The 19812-nt window shown below is 34.6% G+C and overlaps 2 protein-coding genes across 4 annotated transcripts; one reads left to right on the forward strand and one right to left on the reverse strand.

The window, feature by feature from the left end:
• Positions 1-1145: 1145 nt before the first annotated feature.
• LOC106670583 (docking protein 2) lies at positions 1146-12919 on the reverse strand. 3 transcript variants are annotated; one of them, XM_014401063.2, is made up of 5 exons: positions 12543-12919; positions 4895-5071; positions 4330-4483; positions 2068-2215; positions 1146-1981 (listed from the first exon to the last, which is right to left on the reverse strand). In XM_014401063.2, exons 1-5 carry the CDS (start codon positions 12609-12611, stop codon positions 1297-1299), a joined length of 1233 nt encoding a protein of 410 aa, XP_014256549.1. In that variant the 5' UTR covers positions 12612-12919; the 3' UTR covers positions 1146-1296. The 3 variants fall into 3 exon arrangements, with proteins under 3 accessions (XP_014256549.1, XP_014256550.1, XP_014256551.1); XM_014401064.2 differs by having other exon boundaries at positions 12423-12919; XM_014401065.2 differs by lacking the exons at positions 4895-5071; positions 12543-12919 and adding an exon at positions 4549-4657.
• Positions 12920-15265: 2346 nt separating this feature from the next.
• On the forward strand, positions 15266-18502 carry LOC106670596 (protein Vhl). Its single transcript, XM_014401085.2, has 2 exons — positions 15266-15774; positions 17374-18502. The coding sequence occupies exons 1-2, from the start codon at positions 15517-15519 to the stop codon at positions 17659-17661; spliced, it is 546 nt and encodes a 181-aa protein (XP_014256571.1). The 5' UTR covers positions 15266-15516; the 3' UTR covers positions 17662-18502.
• Positions 18503-19812: the final 1310 nt, after the last annotated feature.

Raw genomic sequence — 19812 nt, forward strand, 5'->3', positions numbered from 1 at the left:
GGGTGCCGATATTTCACTCATCCTTTCAGCTCTGAAACTTTTTGAGCTATCATACAACAGTCTATAGTCCATACCACAGGACACAGTTGTACAAAAAAGTTAATCAATAGACCATCATAGAACTACTAAACCTTGGATGTTAGACGCTAGAATAGTACTGTTAGGATTGTTGAAAGGACAATGTACACTCCAAAGGAATACGTATAGACTCATAGCAATAGAAGTAGACTTTTGCAAAGAGAAAAAGAAAAGCAGAACCCATCCTATGTTGTTGTGAAGGCCGATGCATGCTGAGATTATTGTATGTAAAGTATTGTATTGTTATTTTATTGTATGTAAAAACAGCAAAACATCAGGAAATTTTTGACCCGTAAAAGACGATGATATACCTGATCCTTTTTTCAGTATTTTAACAATAAGGTTTTTTTTCTTCAAAAATAAAGGTAATACTTAACTCAGTAAGATATAGGTATGGGACGATAAAAAAATAAAATAATTGAAAGACACAACAATATTAAACATTGTAATTTTTAAAAAAATTAGATTACAACAACTTTGCCATTTTGAACAGATAATCATTTAATTTTATAATTGACATTTTGCTTTATTTTAAAGCAATAGTAATATAAAAAAATATATATGGCAACAAATTCTCCTATAACAAAAGATTTTCTCACTCCTGATAATGAACAATTCTGTCAATTGTAATGTTGTCAAACACCAAAACATCTTAATTTTGAAAAAAAAAAGCTTTGCAAAAAAGGCTATTATACACTATTAAAAATATTCTCCATGTAAGCATACAATAATTGACTATGTAATTCAATAATATTGTTCATTCTTTGAGAGAATGTGCATTTAAAATTTGAAGTAATTATTTACATTTTTTCTTAAATTCCATAGTGGATTGAGCCATTTATTTACAAAATAATTTCACTTTTCAAACGAAGCCCAGTGCTCAGTTATAAAAATCAAACAGTACTGATTGAGATCAAGAAGCGAAAAAAAAAAGTTGAAAAGAAAATACATCAGTCAATAAATTTTGTTTAAAAAAGAAAGTTATTTTTTTTCAAAATTTTTGTATTAAAAAATGATTAAAAAAAATAATAGTGAACAAAGGCAAAAAGAAATTACAAACACAACCACCTGCTCAACTTTATCACAAATAAGAAGTGAATAGGAAAAAACAAACGAATAAAACAAATTCATCATTTATGAATTGTTAAAAGCGTAAAAGAAGTACTTAGTACATAAGTAATAAAATGGTACCTTAAACAAGTTAAGAAATAATGTGATTTAAACTTTATGAGCCTTGCAGACTACTGCATATTCCATTTCGTTGTAAATATTATGTTCTGGTGTTTTGACTTTTCGTATGACACCATAGCCTGAAGAGTCTTGTCTATAAATAGTTTGATATGCAGGGTCAACTTCCTGGTTGGAAACAGTGCCGAAATGATCGAGTTTGTCGTAATCTGAATGAGCAGGGGCTGTGAAAACGGCATTGGATGTGAACTGGCGCTCGGTGTGAACGGCTTCATTGGTTCCCAGCGTCTTCCACGCCTCCTGTCTTATTTCTACCGTATCGTACCTCGGAGGTGCAGGGGGCAGTGGAGGAGGTGCAGGTGTCTGTTGGTTTATTTTTCTTGGAGGCTTGGCCGGAATGTGTGAGCTGGTGACGACCAGGCTGGGGCTTAACGATGTGAACGATGACGGTATGAGCGGGCTCCTCGACCTCGCGGACATGCTTACAGCAACAGCGAGTGCATCATCGCTGTCAACGCTAGTGCAACTGCCGCCCATTCCCATCAGATTTCCCGAGGACATCTTCTTCTTAATATATTCCATTTTTGCAGCCATGCAAGCGAAAATTTCTTGAGCGTTATTATGTTCAAGATCAAACGTGCCTTCCCCACTCGCACATTTCCTCCCGGCTTCAAATGTAAACCTGCCTCTTTTATGACCATATCTTCGTATAAACCTTTAAAAAAAAATAAAAAAAGTGCATACTTAACATGTTTTATGTAATAGAACAAAAACATCAAATAACAAATATTAAACACACACCTATAAGGCCAAGTGTAAATGAGGTTTTGCGTGTCATGGTGCCTTAGCTGGAGCTCTTCAGACGCTACGACTAGAGTGTACTCCCCAGGAGCCAAGTTACACCTTTGCGATACTTCAGAATTGACCAAACTGACTCTGTACACCCCAGCTGTAACAAACAACAAATATATTTACCAGGGTTATTCAAAACAGTTATTCAGATATCGATTAAAGGTCACTAATCTCTACACGTTATTCAAAATGTTTTAACCTATTCCTCGAAATATAAACCCCCATTTTCTATAACTCTCTGCAGTGCCAAAAGTTCGATAGTTGTGATACAAAAACTCTTTTTCAACTTCTTCAAATTTATTAACACATAGACCAGAATAGGTGGGCATCATAAGGTGTAACTTCAGGGCTGTATGCTGGGTGAAGAAGATCAAATTCCAACCTCTTGAGTTTTGATTTGATAGTCGTTGAGGTGTGTGGTCTCACATACCTCGTTGCAACAGAACTTGTTTCCTATTTACCAGAGATACTGTTGGACTAGAGCTGAGTGTAGTCTCTCAAGTTGGTCAGACTAAACGTCTAAGGTAATTGTAGACCTTCTACCAGGGTCAGGTCATGGGTGTAAAACACTTATGCCAGGGATTCCATAAAATTCTATTCGCTTTTTGCCTTTACTTTGCATGAGTGTCAAATAAAATGGCTATCTTCCTGGAATGTGTTCCTAGTTCAGGCGCTATGATTTCTGACTGAAAACTGTAGTGTATCAACCTAAGTTTAAAGTCAGTTCAGTCTTCGGATTTACCGCAAGGACTCAGGGCCAGGAATTGGCCTTCAGAGGTATTTCTTTGGGGCCCACGATTCCCATACTGGTATAACTAACTACCTTGGGATGTTGTATTTGGGCATAGTGTCATCAATTGGCATGCCGTATGGCGTCTGCCAGTATCTATCTGACAAATGTATGGGACACTTCCGCAGCTACTGAAACCTAATCCAACGTTGGTACCCTGGATATGAATCAATGAAGAATAAATAATTTGTTTTATTTTTTTTACATGATATATTTTTCAAATGTCGTGTAATCGGATTCATTTGTCGTCGAGAATCCAAACCGATTACACGACATTTAAAAAGTGGCAAAAGGAGGGAAAACTCAAAAAGTTGGGGTTGAGATGGGGAGTTGATGTCCGAGTGGATCGAGGTCACGATAACTCAGGTGGTAGAGCAGCGGCATATCTAGCCGAAGGTCGTGGGTTCGAATCCCCCTCGTGCCATTAACTTTTTTTCATCTCAACTAAAAACCTTAATTAATTGTCATGTATTGATTGGTCAAGTGGACCACGAAAGTAGTGAATCTATGGTAAACATTATCCCTAGCCCTAGTCACTATATCAGTCCTTAGTTTCACCTCTAGATTGTTTAGCAAATTTGTACAACTGAATGTCATTAGAGTGTTTCTATTTATTTCAAAACTATACTGCCTTCCTATTTCTGACAGGTATTTAAACCATGATATTTGTTTTGTTATATCTCATTGGCTAGGAAAAGTGTTAATCTACTTGGAGAGTGATTTAAGATCTTGCTAATGTACTGCAAATGCAGGTTCATTGTATGAATATAAAGCGGAGTGATCGAAGTCTCAATACAAATCATATAGTCTGGAGTGTTGGCTGGAAGGTAAAACAACTTTTTCATAAAATATTTCTTAATATCTCCACTTCCTTTATATTTAAGAAGCCCCAGATCTGCGCCCTGGATATTTCAAAATAATATGACTGAATTCCTCCAGACAGTTACATGTCTCTCATAAAGAGTCTAACAAAATCTTTAATTTTGTACAAATATGCTCCGCAAATTACATGCTCTATCCTGAACCTAGAAAAAGTTGAACAGAAAAGCTTACTCTTCCTTACTCTGGAACACCACAACCTTCCCGGCAATGTTAAGAACAGGCATTGATAACCGGCACTTGTCAGATGTGTAATACACAAGTTACCATTTCTTTAATATGTCTTGACCGATTATGCTCCAAATATCGTCATTGCGAATCTTGTATTTTGTCCTTACTCGGGTTGCTAATTTAGCTAAATGGCTAAAATACATTCATTGTGTGGAAAAATTAAAATGTTACTATTCACAATTATTAAAAATTTTTATCTAAAGAAGTATGCTTATAAAATGGTAAGGTGCTAATGTTCCACTCTTTTTAATAAAATAAAAACCATATTTTTGATGGTCAAATTCGTAATTGTAAAATTTGAAAAATCTTACCATCTACAGAGGGGCAGTAAAGCTCATTGTCTTCTTCTATAGTCGTTCTTGAAAAGTTATCTTCGAATGCCACATCCTGGCAAGCTGACAACCACTCCTGGCTGTCCTCATGGGACGACCCAGAGAAGTAATGTGTATTTGACGATGTTAAAATCTGCAGGGGAAAAAATGTTTCAAGTGTGAAATAAAAATCTCGCAGGAGGAAAACAACAAATATACCCTTTTCAAACAAGAAAATAAACAGAATCCAGGCATAAATTTAATAATTCATTTAACTGTTCACATAATGAAACGCCTGTCCATCTCTTATCTCGAGAATTTTTTATGACCAAATCAGTTGACAGCAACGTATAAGGTAGAATAATTGCAGAGATAAGGGGGATATTTTTACAAAAGAAAGGGAAATGAATGGAGGGAGTTAATATTGACAAATCCAAAATATTCACAGGCTAATGTCATTCACACCAGAAAACACAAGATTAACAAACTGTTAAACGAATTTTTAAACTGTTCCCTGAATAATGATTCTATTTTTCTAATTTAAATAAATATTTGCCATACTTACAGAAAAAGCAAATGGCTGATTTTTCTGTGGCTCGGACGATATTTTAATACAAGTTTCCAGCCCGATGACCTTCGTAGTGCAACGTTTTGCTATATCATCTTCGTTCTCGTATATTTCAAGGCGTTCGATTCCACGGTTGCTAAATTGAAATAGTCTCACATATTTCTTTTGCCATTTCTAGAACAAATTAAATTTTATATTGACAACAGAATTGTATCATATGAACAAGTGTGTCAACAACATTTAATAATAATTATATTTTTTGTTATTGAGATATTTGTTATTAAGAGATATTTTCACTGGATGTGATCGATATCGGCCTTAATGTTATAATTTATGCAGAATCAAGGATTAGGTAAATTTATATTTTTAAAATTTTTTTAAACCTGACTTTAAACAACAATCAGTTACACAATAAATTGAAACATCTCCAGAACAAATCAAATTTTTTAACACGTTTGGAAAGTCCTTTCTAGTCTCAAAAAAATGGTACGACAAACTCAAAAATTCATCGATTTATTATGGAGATATTGACGTTATCCTTCAGAATTTGATAATTTCAATTTATTGTGTAACTGGTTAATACAAATAAAAATTGAAAATTTAATTGAATAAAATATGAAAATTTAATTTCTGTTGATTTTTTAAAATTCTAACTTTAAACAACAATCAGTTACATTATAAGCTGAAATTATTGAATTCGGAAGGATAACTTAAATATTTCCATAACACATTGATGAATTTTTGGTATATTCTCAAAAATTCATCGATGTGTTATGGAAATATTTAAGTTATCCTTCAGAATTTAATAATTTCAATTTATCGTGTAACTGGTTAAAAGTAGAAATAGTTTGGTGTTTTTGATATAATGTTTTTAGAACGGAAAGAACTTTCAACACGTGCGAAAAAATTCATTCACAAAAATTCATCATTTCGTTCTCGTGATATTGAAGTTTTCCTTCAGAACTCAAAAATTTCAATATTTTAGTAGTTGGTAAAAAATTAAAATAATAATGAAAAAATAATAATTGAATAAATTATCACAAATTAAATCTTCATATATTATTGAATTAATTTTTTTAACCAGGTACATCAGTAATTCCCAAAATGTAAATTTTCTATAAAAAATATTATTTTTATGTACATAAAAAATTTAGAAACTAAACTCCTCCATCCATTTATAAAACCATAAAAAGTAAAACCTGGTGGACAGCTGTAATTGCGTATTTTATATTATTGCCCCAAAAAAAGTATTCGCTTTTATATTTTTGCTATTGTATGCAACGTGCGTCATCGCTTTTCAAAAGGGAAGTTTTTTCAATTCCACAAGAAAGTCAGGAGTTTTGATCATTTATTAAATAAAATTAAAGATAAAATAAGAGGTTTAGATATATCAATTCTTTTCTGAATTGAAAATGAATTACTGCTATTATCTTAAAGTTTACGCTGAGATAGACTATTGTTTTGACTTGGGGTGCTGCAGACAAATTCTAATATATTAAGGACGCCGGAAACAGAAAAAGTTTGGGAACTGCTGAGGTACATGATAAATTAAAGTTATTGAGTTCCAAATGAAAACTTCAATATCTCCAGAATGAATCAATTGATTTTTTAGTTTCTGCAGTAATTTTTTTAGAATGGAAAGAACTTTCAATGTGTGCAAAAAGATTCATCACTTTCAATTTTTGAGCATTTTTTTTGCACATATTGAAAGTTCTTTTTATTCCAACAAGTTATACCAAAATTCATCTATTCATTCTGAATATTGAAGTTTTCCTTCCGAAATTGATAATTTCAATGTTTTATGTAGCTGGTTAAAAAACGCAAAAATTTAAAATTTAATTGAATAAATTAACTAATTAAATTTTCATATATTATTAAATTAATTTTCTACTTTTTTTAAACAGGTACATGACAAATTAAAATTATTGAATTCCGAATGAGAAAATTTCAATATCTCCAGAATGAATCAATTTTATTTTTAAATGGAAAGGACTTAAAATCTATGACAAAAATAGGGCATTACATAAAAAAAAGTTGATCACCAGGTCAACTTAACATATAAGTCTACATGAAAAATTACCTGTGGATCCATACTTTTAATTAGTTTCACAATAAAATAGGCAGCGTAAAAATAAAAGGCCATATCTTTTATAAAAACCTACAAGATATCATTGCATCTTATAGCTATTAAGTCATTAGTTGGATACAAATATATTTAGAAGAAAAAGTATATACACATTAACATTTCACTTTCTTTTCTCTCATTACTATATATAAATTATATATTACTTTAAAATAAAAACTGCAATGATGCCTTATTGAGTACCAAAATCAAGTAAACAATTTGGGATTTTTTGGTTATTAAAGATTTTGGTTGTTTGGTTATGAAAATACAGATTTGTCAGGGTTTTCTGAATTGCAATTTGTCTTGCACCATTGATACTGTGTTATATTCAAAATAAGGCTGCATTACTTGAATATTTGTGGGTGGGTTATGAGAGGAAACTTCAAGTCATAATACATACAATTTATTTTGCTTTTGTAAGAACTACTTTCAGCAGAATTATTTTTTCCCACCCAGGAGTGTAGAAAGGGAGAATCCATAAACAGGTTTTGGTTAAATATTGGCAGAATATTTTCTCCCAATGACTCATTAGAAACTACCATGTCATCAATCAAACCATTAACTAACTAGGGCCTCATTTCGAGTGACCGGCAGTCTTTCCATTTTCCAGTGTCAGCTTTTGTCGCTTCAATTATCTTTAGTCAGTGCTATTTATTAACACACTACAAAATGGTTAAATAAATTAATCAATTGCCGGGCCCGTTTCGATCGGTGTGTTTTCTTTTTGTTTGTTTTCTTGGAATCCATTCTTGAATCAGAAGCTCAAAATCTAAATATAAACACAAATGAAGAGAGGGGAAGTTGTATTAATTTACAAATTGATGAAATGAAAGCGGTGACAACATGACTGACGGTTGATACACTTAAAATGAAAAAGGATTTCACTCTGTTTCGCTAAAACAACAGATTTTTATAAGATCTGCTTCAAATTTTGAAAAACATTTCTATTAGATAAATAAAAATTTAAAAAATTCTCTAACTGAAAAAACTTTTTTTTATTTATAATAAAAATTACGATATCTTCTAACAATACCTGAAAAATTCTATCAACTTGAACTTTTCTTATTTCAATAGCAAACTCACTTATCACACCGTAGGATTAATTTGCATTGTAGAAATGTTTGCTGATAAGACTTTACGAGAGTATGGCCTGAAGGTTGACAAATGTTACAACTCAAAAAATGTAAAAATCTTCTTTAAATATAATGTAACTAATTGATGTTGAAAGATTGCATAGAAAATGATATATATGATAGCATTACTGATTTCCTTACTTTTTTAATAATTAATTATTAATAATACTTTGTTATAAAAAGTTATCCATGTGATAACAAAACCAAAAAAGATGAAGAGAAATGTTGATAAACTGCTAACTAAAGGACGATAAAAACTATTTTTTTTTTTTTAATATCGATTAAATAATTTTAATTATTTATTTACTTACTTATTTATTTTTTTAAAGAGACTAGTCCAGAATAAATTTATCACAGACAGCAAAAAATATCATCCCCACACAAGGACAATAAATAAAAATGTCTTTTATTATAACATGAGAAAAAACAGACTTATGATAGATCCAATTTAAACATAAAAGGTACTTAAGGAATTGTGAAATTTCCTCCTGTGGCTTATGAGGTGATGAACCTATGCTTTGATCCTTACTGAATCTGCCTTAATCTTAGTCTGCGTATCCTTGCTGAGTTGGTCTGTAAGGCATGTTTCAGCATTTTGCCATCTTCAGTGGTGGATTTGTAATTCGGTGTTTTATTTTTTCACGCTCTGATGAACGGCAGTTGACAGAGGAACCGAGTTAGGCACATAAAAATGATTAGTAATGATTAAATGACAAATTTATCATCCTGCAGGGAGAAATCTCAGAATTCAGAAATTATTGGGAAAAAGTTACATTTCATTTTCCTCCAGCGTTTAAGAACAATGTGCAACAATTAATTGAATATCCTGATCATTTGCAAAGTAGCAAAATTGATTATTTAACTTTATGGGTCTCACTTATTTTATCCACAATATTATTTGGCACTACCGACTAGATAATTTATCACACCTTTGTCTTAGATCATTTTGGTTTGTCTATCTTCACTGGGCTGGTCTGTCAGGCGATTCAGCTTTTCACCATCTGCATGATGGCCAAACTCCAAGTTTCAATATTGTAAGCAAGTTTTCATATTTGTTAACCTTGTGAATTAATAATAATAGTTTAAAAGTCCTGATGAAGGGGGTATATTACTCGAAAGCTTGACGAAGGAGCTGAGTGTTTTTGTTTCTTTCCAATTGGCCTTATCTCTGATTTTTTAATACAAAATTAAACATATCAGGTTGATATCAAATATATTATACGAGGAATAACTTGTTTTTTTTTACATAAAAAGACAGACAGTACTCATGTGGCCACCTGAACACTGACGATGCACATAAAATTTAATAACATAATAGGCATTTCTCTTTGGAAATTTGTAACAAATAAATAAACGTTCTAATTATAATCATTGAGTAAATGCTGACGTAATTTTATTTAATGAAATAAGACACATTTGACGTAGTAAAACATGGCATACCAAATATAATCGATTTGCATTTCCTTAAAAGACATGTATAATTTTACCAGGTTGAAATGCACACAGAAATTTCTAGGCCAATTAAAAACAAATTAAAAAAATTATACTGTGAAAAATAATTTTTTGAAAATAAAGGAAATTTTTTATTTTTTAATCAGCTCTCGCCTTTGTTTATCTATTTTTAATTTAGTTTTGTTTACTAGAACGTTTGTTTACTATGTTTTGAATATAGATCTGATTGTGACGAATGCAAAATAAATTCCAACAGAACAATTTTTTTTAAAGAAGTCAGTAGAATTTTTTTGAAATTTCTTTACCCTATAAACAAAAAAAAATCCTTCTTAAAATTAAAAATTTTCTATTCCCATCCATTTACAATAATACACAAGGGTATAAGGTTTGTATAGAAAATTAATCAAACCCAAAAGCACTTCTGTTCATCAGAAAAAACCAGCTGCACAAGGATCTGCAGGCACCGACACCACTTGAATTTAGACAACAGGAATTTAAATGGTTCCAAGAAAAAAATAATGCGTACGAAAGGCGCAGACCGTTATCAAATTGGACAACCCACTTAAGGCTTAAGTCAACGTTATCACAAGACAAAATACTTAAACATTTCCTTAACATTTCATTTTAATTTATTTCTAGTTTGAGTTTCTTCATTGCACAAATAATTTTAGTTTATACTAATGGAATTAAATTAAGCAGTAAAATTTAATTAACTCCATGTAAAACAAATTGTACTGTTGTTCTGGTTAAATAAATATTTATAAAAAAAAGATTGTTTGTATAATTATATTTGTATTTGTTTTGCCCATTTGAATAAGAATATCTTGAAAGTTTCACTGTCTGAGTTATAAGAGTCATAATCGTCATATAATTGTCACTTTTTTACAGCTGCTTACGGAAGGAGTGTGCTATGGCCTACAAAATAATATAATAAAAATAATCGATAAAAGAATAAATAAGGAAGGAAAATGCAAGAAAAGAAGAACTTGTCAGATTTAGTTATTTAGAATGTAATCACAGACTGTTGTACATAAAAAATTACACATTGATTTCCTGTATAACAGTCAGTATTAAATCTGTATTGGATCATTGGATGTAGAATGCAAGAAATTACGGGGGCAGAATTTGATTTTGGAACCATACGCTCAGAACCCATGGGAAAGTACACCAGTCACTTCCAGGCTGTAGTGCAATCGAGAGATACATGTCAAATAGCCAGGCAGCCATCAGAGCATTGGCTCAAACATCATTAAGTCAAGGATGGTGCTGAATTGCAAAACTAATTTATACTAATTAGGTATGCAAAATGAAATTACTCTCTGGATTACTGGATCCCAGGACATATAGGAGTAAGACACGAGAGAGCCCTTGCAAGGAAGGGGGCTGGTATATTGCTGAGCACTTCTTTATAAAGATTCCCACTATCAATGAGTATCATACACAAAACAACGAAATGAAAATGAAGAAATAGTTGAATTCATTCATTGGACACCTCCAAGCAAGTTTTGGAAGGAAAGATGCAACAGAATGCATTAAAGGGAGAAAAAACTTTGAATCCTAACAGGTTTCCTAACAGGATGGCACATGCAGTTTCTGCAAGGATGCAGAGGAGTCACCAAAACATGTATTAACAAACTGGTGCTACACTTGCATTTGGAGTGTTTTGGACTGTACAGCAACAAATTTCTTGATGAACTAGGACTTACCGGTGTGCTATAAGTACAGAATGGGTCTCCAAATATTACATCTACATCTATATCAAACCTGTATTATTCAACAGGATTTTTACTTGGATAGACATTATTTTGTATGAATAATGATATATGATATAAAGAAATATGATTTTTTTTAAATTGTGGATACCAGGAACTGGAGGATTTCCCCCTGAGTCTGTAACTTTACATCTTATTGTACTACTTCTTGACTCCTTTTATGTGAGCTTGCAACAACACGTGTGTGAATTCCCCCCACCATGTGCCAGTGTTCTTCCATCAAGGGAACTTATTTTTGAAGGGTATCGGGACTGAATTTTAGTATTGGTTCAGATCCTATCCCACTCAGACCTTCCATTTATGGGTGCTATGTCAACTTTCACTGCAGCCCCCCTTATGCTTAAAAAAAAAAAAACAACCTAGAAGTGTTTGAGGCTGAAATGACCTAGCTGTAGTCAGCGTTATTATTAGTAATCACTAAATCAGTAAGCAAAGCAAGAAAAGAAAACCTACAAAGTACTTGAAATGTTTTAAGCTGGGTTTCCACTGCATGAAAATACTTGAAACTTGACTCGCATTGTGGATACCTAGCCATGACTGTAGAACTTTTGGCATAAGGATGTTTAGGGATGAGCTGACTGGCTGTCAATTTTGCGCATCAAAGTGTTTCGTGTTGTTTCTCTCTGTGTAACCGATGTCTTGAGTATGACAATGAACCAGGAGGACTGCATTCGACTTATCTGAATGTATCACAACTAGTGATTTTTGTGGGAAGCTACAGATAAAACTCATCATAACAAGAACAAGAGAGAGAATGTTAAGAAACAAGCGGGACAAAGCCAAAAATAACACCGTGATAGCAAACTCTGATGCAGCAGTTGGTGTAGTTATGCAAACCAATGGCTCACCTCAGGGAAAAGGATAACCCAAGACGGCGTTTCGCAAGTAATTTTTGCATTTAGTTGAGCGAGTAATTTTTATCGAGCAATGAAAACCCAGCTTTATGGTTGAGTTTATACTGCCGTAGCAATCAAGATTTTACTTTATTTAATCTTTATGTGCATTTTTTACATTCTGACCAGAACAAAAAATACTCAACTTACCATTATTTGAAGAGTTGGATGATTGAATTGAATTGAAGAGGTGTGTGAAATTGGTGAAGCAAGGCAGGGTGTGCATAAAAATGAATCTGTATTTTAAAATAATTGAAAATAAATACAGACCTTCTTAAGGCTCTGCTGTGGCATGAGGAGATACCCCTCTTTTAAAGGTTTTTCCTTTATACCCGCCATCCCACATAGTTTTCCCTCTTGGTATATTTATTCCTTTCTTGCAGGTCGGTTGAATAAATAAACAAAGAATTATCGGCGAAGGGGCGTCGGAGGAAAGAAGGACACCAGTAAATTAACAATTGGACTAATTAGACTGAGGTCTTCACTTCCGAGTCGGCGGAGGCGGAGGCGGGCGTCGGAACTTCTGGGCCGTTTTTCCCCGAAGATGTGCCCAAAAGACGGCGTGAAACTGCGCTTCCTTCCTTCTTCACCGATTGACATTCCTTTCCAGACTTCGTATCCGCCTGGGAAATTCCAGCGGGAGTGGGGAAGACAACAGGTGCCTCGAGGGTGGGGAAGAGCTGAGGTCACAACGCACCGGCCTCCCACCAAAGTTGACATCTTTACATTATTTTATTAAGAAAAAAATGGATATTTAACACAATTATCCAACTGTCTTGACAACACTTTTACAATAAACAACTTATATCTTTAAAAAACTGGACATCATGAAACAGGTAAAGTGATGTTTCAACAGAAACCGCATGGACCATGTCGTTCCTACGTTTGTTTTCGAGTATCGAAAACCCTGTCAAAAGTGATTATCATACTATGGAGATAATCACTTTTATACTGTTAATTAAAAGAGTATAAAATTTTCAAATTAAACGGAAAAAGGAATTAATCCACCTTTAAAATAACAGAACGTTGATAGTTCAACTTTCATATACAAAAAAACGCTGACCGTATTCTCTTGCAATTTCTCCTAATTGAAATGGCTGTTTAGTACTCAATACATACTGACTGTTAAAACCCCGGGTTGGAAAAGGAATCAGAAGTTTCCTGTCTAGAAGTGACTTTGTAATACGGACCTCGAGCCAATCAACTTTAATTTGTGAGAGTTCTTTTTGAGCTCTTTGGAGAGATGAACCTGTTCTAATCCTGAATCAGTTCTAATCATCCTGGCCTACCAATTCTTGTTTTTGTTTGCTAGAGGCTGTAGCTACTACTGCGTTCCAAAGCCTAAAAATTGCGAGAATTCCTCCTGAGGTTTGCAAGGTGATGAACCCGTCACTTTCTGGTCTGCCTATACTCCTCGCTGAGTTGGTTTGTCAGACGCGTTCGGCATTTTTCATTTCTTCTGTATAGGCTTGTATTCGTTTTTGAGATCTTGGAGGCAAGCAAAGGTTTGGTCGTTCGGTTGTCCTGGTCTGACAATCCTTGTTAATCAAAAAGACTAGCTGCTGCTCAGTTCTCTGCGGAATGTTGAACTGCAGGTTGGTCGTTTTAGAAACCAGGATATTTGATAAAAATCAAATTATTAGTACATATTGTACAGTTTGTATTTGTTTCTTGAGAGATGCTTAGGGAAAGGTTGGGTTGTTTCCAACCATCATAAAAGAGGATGTGGCTGTTGTGATCGAACATGTCTTAATATAAAGTGTATTTATTTCTTGAGATCTAATGTATTATGAACCTGCAGTTTGGTCGTGTCCGATGTAATCTGCATAGTGATCATAGTGATGAAATTACAATTTCTGGTCTGCCTATCCTCCTCGCTGAGTTGGTTTGTCAGGCGCGTTTCGGCATTTCGCCATCTTCCGTATAGGTTTATATTTGTTTCTTAAGATCTTGGAGGTACTGGAGCAAAGGCTGTTTCGACTGTCCTGGTCTACCAATCCTCTTTCATAAAAAAGACTAGCTGTGCTCAGTACTCTGCTGGGAGTTGAACTGAAGTCTGGTCGTTGTAGACCGTCTTGGTCTGTCATTTGACCATAAAAGAATGTAGCTGCTACACTCCACGCAGCTGAAAGCTTGTTTCAATACAAATTGTATTTCTTTCTTAAGATCTATGGGGTGCAGAAACAAAGGTTTGGTCGTGTCCGATATTTCTGGTCTCCCTAATCTCACTGATGAGTTTGTGAAGAAGAGCAAGATATTGAAACTAAAACGAGTAAGTTGATCAGAATAATTGAAAGGTCCGTCAAACGTGTATCGGCATTTGCCATCTTCACTGGTTAGGTATAAAGAATGGACGGAAACAGCGAGATTTGGAGGATCATGTCATTGAAACTACACTTGGGCGTTGCCATTTCGCTCATCACTTTAAAGTAAAGGTCCCGGGTTCGAATCCAGTGGTCTACACATACAACATACTTACAAATAGGCTTTTTTCCAAAACACCGGCATCCCGATGATTCAAATAACCTCGTAGTCGAAATATCCTTGTTAAAAAAATAAATATAATAAAAATCTTCACTGGTTATGTATGAAGAAACAGAAACGGAAACAGCGAGACTTGGAGGCATGGACTTGAATCACAGCAATGAAGCTACACTATATTGCCGTCTTAAGTCAATACTTTTTCTGATAGTTTTACATAAATCAACCTGGTTTGCCTCCTCTGTATTGATGTGGACTGCTAAGATTAATCCAATATTGTGTTATGAACCGTTTATTTAAATTAGGAAATGGTACGTTAGATATATGAACGTCGCATACCTCCAAGATACTTTACAGTTTGCATTAAGACCAGAGTCACATCTTCATCAGTACAATCTTGTATTTCAAATCTTATGCCAGCTATTTCGAGTATGTTAAGTATGAAAATGGAGAAAAGATTGGGAAGAAGCGAGAGCTTCCGTTCATGACGTTACCGGCAGAAGGAACGTGTGATCCCAGATGAGGCTACTGTAGTGGGCACTGTGCAGATTGCAGAACCTTCTCGAGTTGTCATCGGTGTTCAGAGGGTCAAACGTCGGCCCGTCGGCGATATCAATGAAAGGTCCGTGTTTTCGTCGAGCGAGCCGAAATCGCCGGAGGGAAATTTCATGTCTGAGCCGGGCGAGATCCCCGTCGACATCGAGACTTGGAGGAGGGTCGAGGTGCCGATCGAGCTGAACCTTTCCTGCCATAAGATTCCGGGATGGAGCCAGCCTACTACAGGTTCCTCAACTCGTCAGACTCGTACGTCCGGGTCATCTGGCTCCAGACGAAGAGCAGACGGCTCGACTACAGCGTCCTCCCTCCTGGCCACTACCTCGACGTTAACACTTTCGCCACTCATCCGTGGATCTTCGAAGACATCATCACCGGCGACCACCTCCTCGCCGACTCCAAGTGCATCTTCCTACCGGGCAACTGGCTCGAGGACGCGAAGGACGCCCTCAAGAAAAAGGGCAAGGTCAGTTAAATACCAAACAACTCAAAATCTGTAGTTTTAGTAGCCAAAAACTATTTTGGTCTACCTATCCTGGATGTTTTGGTCTGGCAGTAGTCATAAGCAGAACTCGTTATCTTCAGACCCACTGAAGTTATCAAAGAGCTGAGTCGCGTCCAATAAGCCAAAAATGCAAGGATAGGTAGACTAAAACGATCATAACCAAACTACTACGTTCTATAACGTATCAATCCAACTTTAAAACGCTGTATCAACTGACTAATGTTAATTTATTTGACGTGTTTATGAATAGTATTATCATGGCATCTCTTGTTTGGCCAATTTTCTCAGCCCTCATTTTGCACCATTTAGAAATATTCATAAATGACGATTAAGTGAATACCAAGCTGGCCTCTGTACGAGGGTATTTCAACTACAAGGTTAAATGAACCCTAAGGGTGCCAGTGTTTTTGAAAAAAAAAAAAAAATAGACCATTTGTAAGTATGTTGGGTTCAAATCCAGTGTCTCTGTATTCGAACCCGGGACCTTTACCTTACACCTTCACCAGAGGTGAGCACCATGTGAACACTTTAAATGTTGTGAATTGACACTGCTCCATAACAACTTGTAAAACCATGGGTTGAAAAAGAATTCAGAGAAATGTAAAAAAGGATGAAAAAGTCAAGGAATTGCTACAAGGTTGCTATACAAATTGTGAGATTTCCTCCTGTTGTCTGAGATGTGATGAACCTGCAGTTTGGTCGTTTTAAATTTTCCTGCCAATCCTCATTCATTGGCTGTAGCTGCTACGTTCTACACAGCTGAAAGCTCATTCTAATAGAAATCGTATTTGTTTTTTGTGAGATCAGTGGTGTAAAGAAATAAAGCTTTGGTCGTTTCTGATCATCCAGAGCTGGTAACCCTTATTCATAAAAGAGGCTGTAGCTGCTGGACTCCACACAGCTGACTTGAAAAGCTGGTCCTGCAGTTTTGGTCTACAAGACACATTTTGCCATTTCACAATATTCAGTGGTATGTTGCTGTTTTATTTGACTTAGTTACCAATCACTGAAGATTGTATTTTGACATTTCACATGTTGAAAAATGTTTGACAGATCAAAACGGATAGGATAAGCGGACCAAGATGTTAGAACTTGTAATTTGGTCTTTACCGTTTATTTTCGTCTGCCTATCTTTGCTGGGTATGTCTGTGAGGTGCTGTTAGCACTTTGCCATCATCAGAGTGTGAATATACGAAGTACTGAAAAACAAACTTGCGAAATGTCAAAACACATCTGACATACAAACATAACAAGAATAAGCAGACTAAAATGATCAGTAACACCAAATTGCTCATTAATCGATGATTATGGTGATAAATCTCACAATGAAAAGAAATGATTTACAAACAAAAATATTGTTTTATTTTCCTCCAGTTTTAGAAAAATTTGCAACAAGTTCTTGAAAATTCTGTTACTTGCAAATTAGCACAATTATTGTCTAAACCGTTTTGAATAATTGTTTAGGTCTAGAAAAATTTGTCTTATTTAAAAACTTTTACCTAAGTTATTTATTTAAATTGTTATTATTATTAATTCAAATGTGGTGATTTTTCAATAAAGGTCCCCCCGCCTAACATGAAGATCTACCCAGTGAGGAAGATCATCAAGCTCACCAAGCCACTCCTTTCCCTGCAGATCATTGCGATGAGGGCGATCCGCGAGACTGGCATATCTAAGGAGGAGGTGGACAGCCTCGAGCTGCCCAAAACGCTTATCGAACTTCTCAAAGGAGCAATCGCCAGGAAGGAGTGCTGCAAGAACCACAGCCAGGTCTGCAACCTGTGCCCGTTTCAGGTCCAGCGGGCTCACTTCCATATGACATGTGTCCTCCCAGACAGTCACAACTGACCTCGGCCAAAATAAATGGTTTGGCCGTAAAGTTCGAATTTTCACACACTCAATGTTGTACATACAATGTAAAAGAAGGACAATTTACAAGGAATTATTTGTATTTATGTACATAATTTTTTAAAAAGGTGTAGTATATAGTTGCCGTAATGTGTTTATCATTAAATTATTATTGTACTTACAAAATAATTTTTTTTATACTAAAAAATGTGCTGTGAGAAATATTTGAATGAATAATTTCACTAGTCTGGTTTTATCTGAAGGGGCATTGAAAACATTATTTTTTCCCTTGCTAAATGTCAATGTTAACCACTTGTTTAATGTGATATTCACTTCAAACTTAAATAACAAGTATTTATAATTTTATGCTAAAAAGTATGTTTAAAAAAAATATCCTTTGTCTCCACAGCATAAAAACGATCAAGAGAACTATTACTAAAATATTTTTAGAAAAACAAATGATTAAATTTTGTTTATAAAAAGATGCTTTGTCATAATTTAAACCTTAAACGAAACCAAAGTTTTCATAATTGTTGGTATTTTAAAAATACCATTTATAAAAGTCTTCAAGTAGAAGTGGACGGAATGAAAATGTAGTTTTCTTCAAATGTAGAATTGTAATTATTTATATAAACTGAGTAAATAATTATGTATCTGTACATATGTATAATGTTATGTATTTATATGTAAGAAACAAAATGGAGAAAACATTTGAATTCCAATTTTGTTTAGTTAATTTTATTTGCATTGCATAGATTATTTTTGGTTATGTCTTTGTAAAACATTTAATGTATATATCTGTACATAGATTTTCATTCAAGTAGTATTTATTATTTTTCATTAGTTATTTACGGTTTTTGTAAAATAAATGGTTTACAAATTTTCTTACAGTTTCTTCTTCTAACCTGAATTTTTGGCCTTGTTAATAATTGCCAGTTTGTAGTTTTGGAAATAATGACATTTTTAGTACAACTGTAACGAGACAATGAGACAAAAATTTTTTTGCAACGGGGGTAGATGGGGGCCATTTGAAACAGAGGAGCCCATCAGCTTGAATCATGTGCCATCCTGAGTTCTGTGGCTGCAAGTTCTAACTCATAGCAGGTTTTTGGTGTTTTCTTTACTGTTGCGTGGTCCAAGCTGTGGTGTACCATTTCAATGAACTTTGCCCAGTAAGTGTTTCGAGGGTTCCTGTATGGTACAGGGTCTATTCTATCTGATTCATTGTCAAACGTTATTGTTCTATAGTCTAACATAGATTTTTCGTTAGAAACCCCCCAATTCTTTATGTCATTGTATGGCAAAGCTACAAATGGTAATATCCAACACTTCTTGTCTCACTTTGGTGACAAAGGTTAGGGTTGGCCCTATGTTAAAAATTAATTTTTTTCGCCAAAAATTCTGAGTGACTTACCTCTGTTGTTATTGCTTCCCCAGATTTGATGGTGTGTGTTGGCATCATATCCCACGGATAGGGGAAGGTTTTTTCTTGCTGCAGTAGTAAAGTCTCTGCAGTTCTTCTGGGAAGTAAACCGATGCTTCCGCTCTAGTTTTTTTCCCATCCGTTATTTCTATTTTAATGGGGACTAGGTTTCTGCAAAACAGAGATGATTAGTATTTTTCCTAATGATGAACCCTTGATGCATGGGAATTTTTCTTTCTGGAATCCCATACACCCTTACCATGATTTGTCCTTTCCACTGCCAGGTCTGGATGAGAAATTGAGAACTGCCCATATCTGTACGGTGAACATCCTAGAAGTTACGGCCGAGGTTGCTTTTGCGTGATGGATATTCACCTGGGTCATTCTCTTCACTGAGCATTTTTGCTTCTGAGTAGGGGATCTGGGTCTCCAGAATGACCTGGTTAACCTCCACCTCAGCATTACCTGTGGAAGTGGTCTCCATAGGTGGTGGTAGCACTGCAGAGGTGCTCCTTTTGAAATTATGGGAGATGATGGTGGTGGTATGGGATTTCTCCCTTTTTCTATCCTCTAGGGATTTAATAAGGAAAAAGCTAAGGCGGCGAAGAGAATTGAGGCCTAAATAGATCTTTTTAGTAATAATAAAATAAATAAAAAAATCAATAATTTAATAATAATATTAGTTAATATTTTCTAATTTGAAAATAAATGAAATGATCAAAGTCTTC

The sequence above is a fragment of the Cimex lectularius genome, unplaced genomic scaffold, assembly GCF_000648675.2.
Source record: "Cimex lectularius strain Harlan isolate CLEC.00 unplaced genomic scaffold, Clec_2.1 scaffold254, whole genome shotgun sequence".
NCBI classification, from domain to species: Eukaryota; Metazoa; Arthropoda; class Insecta; order Hemiptera; family Cimicidae; genus Cimex; species Cimex lectularius.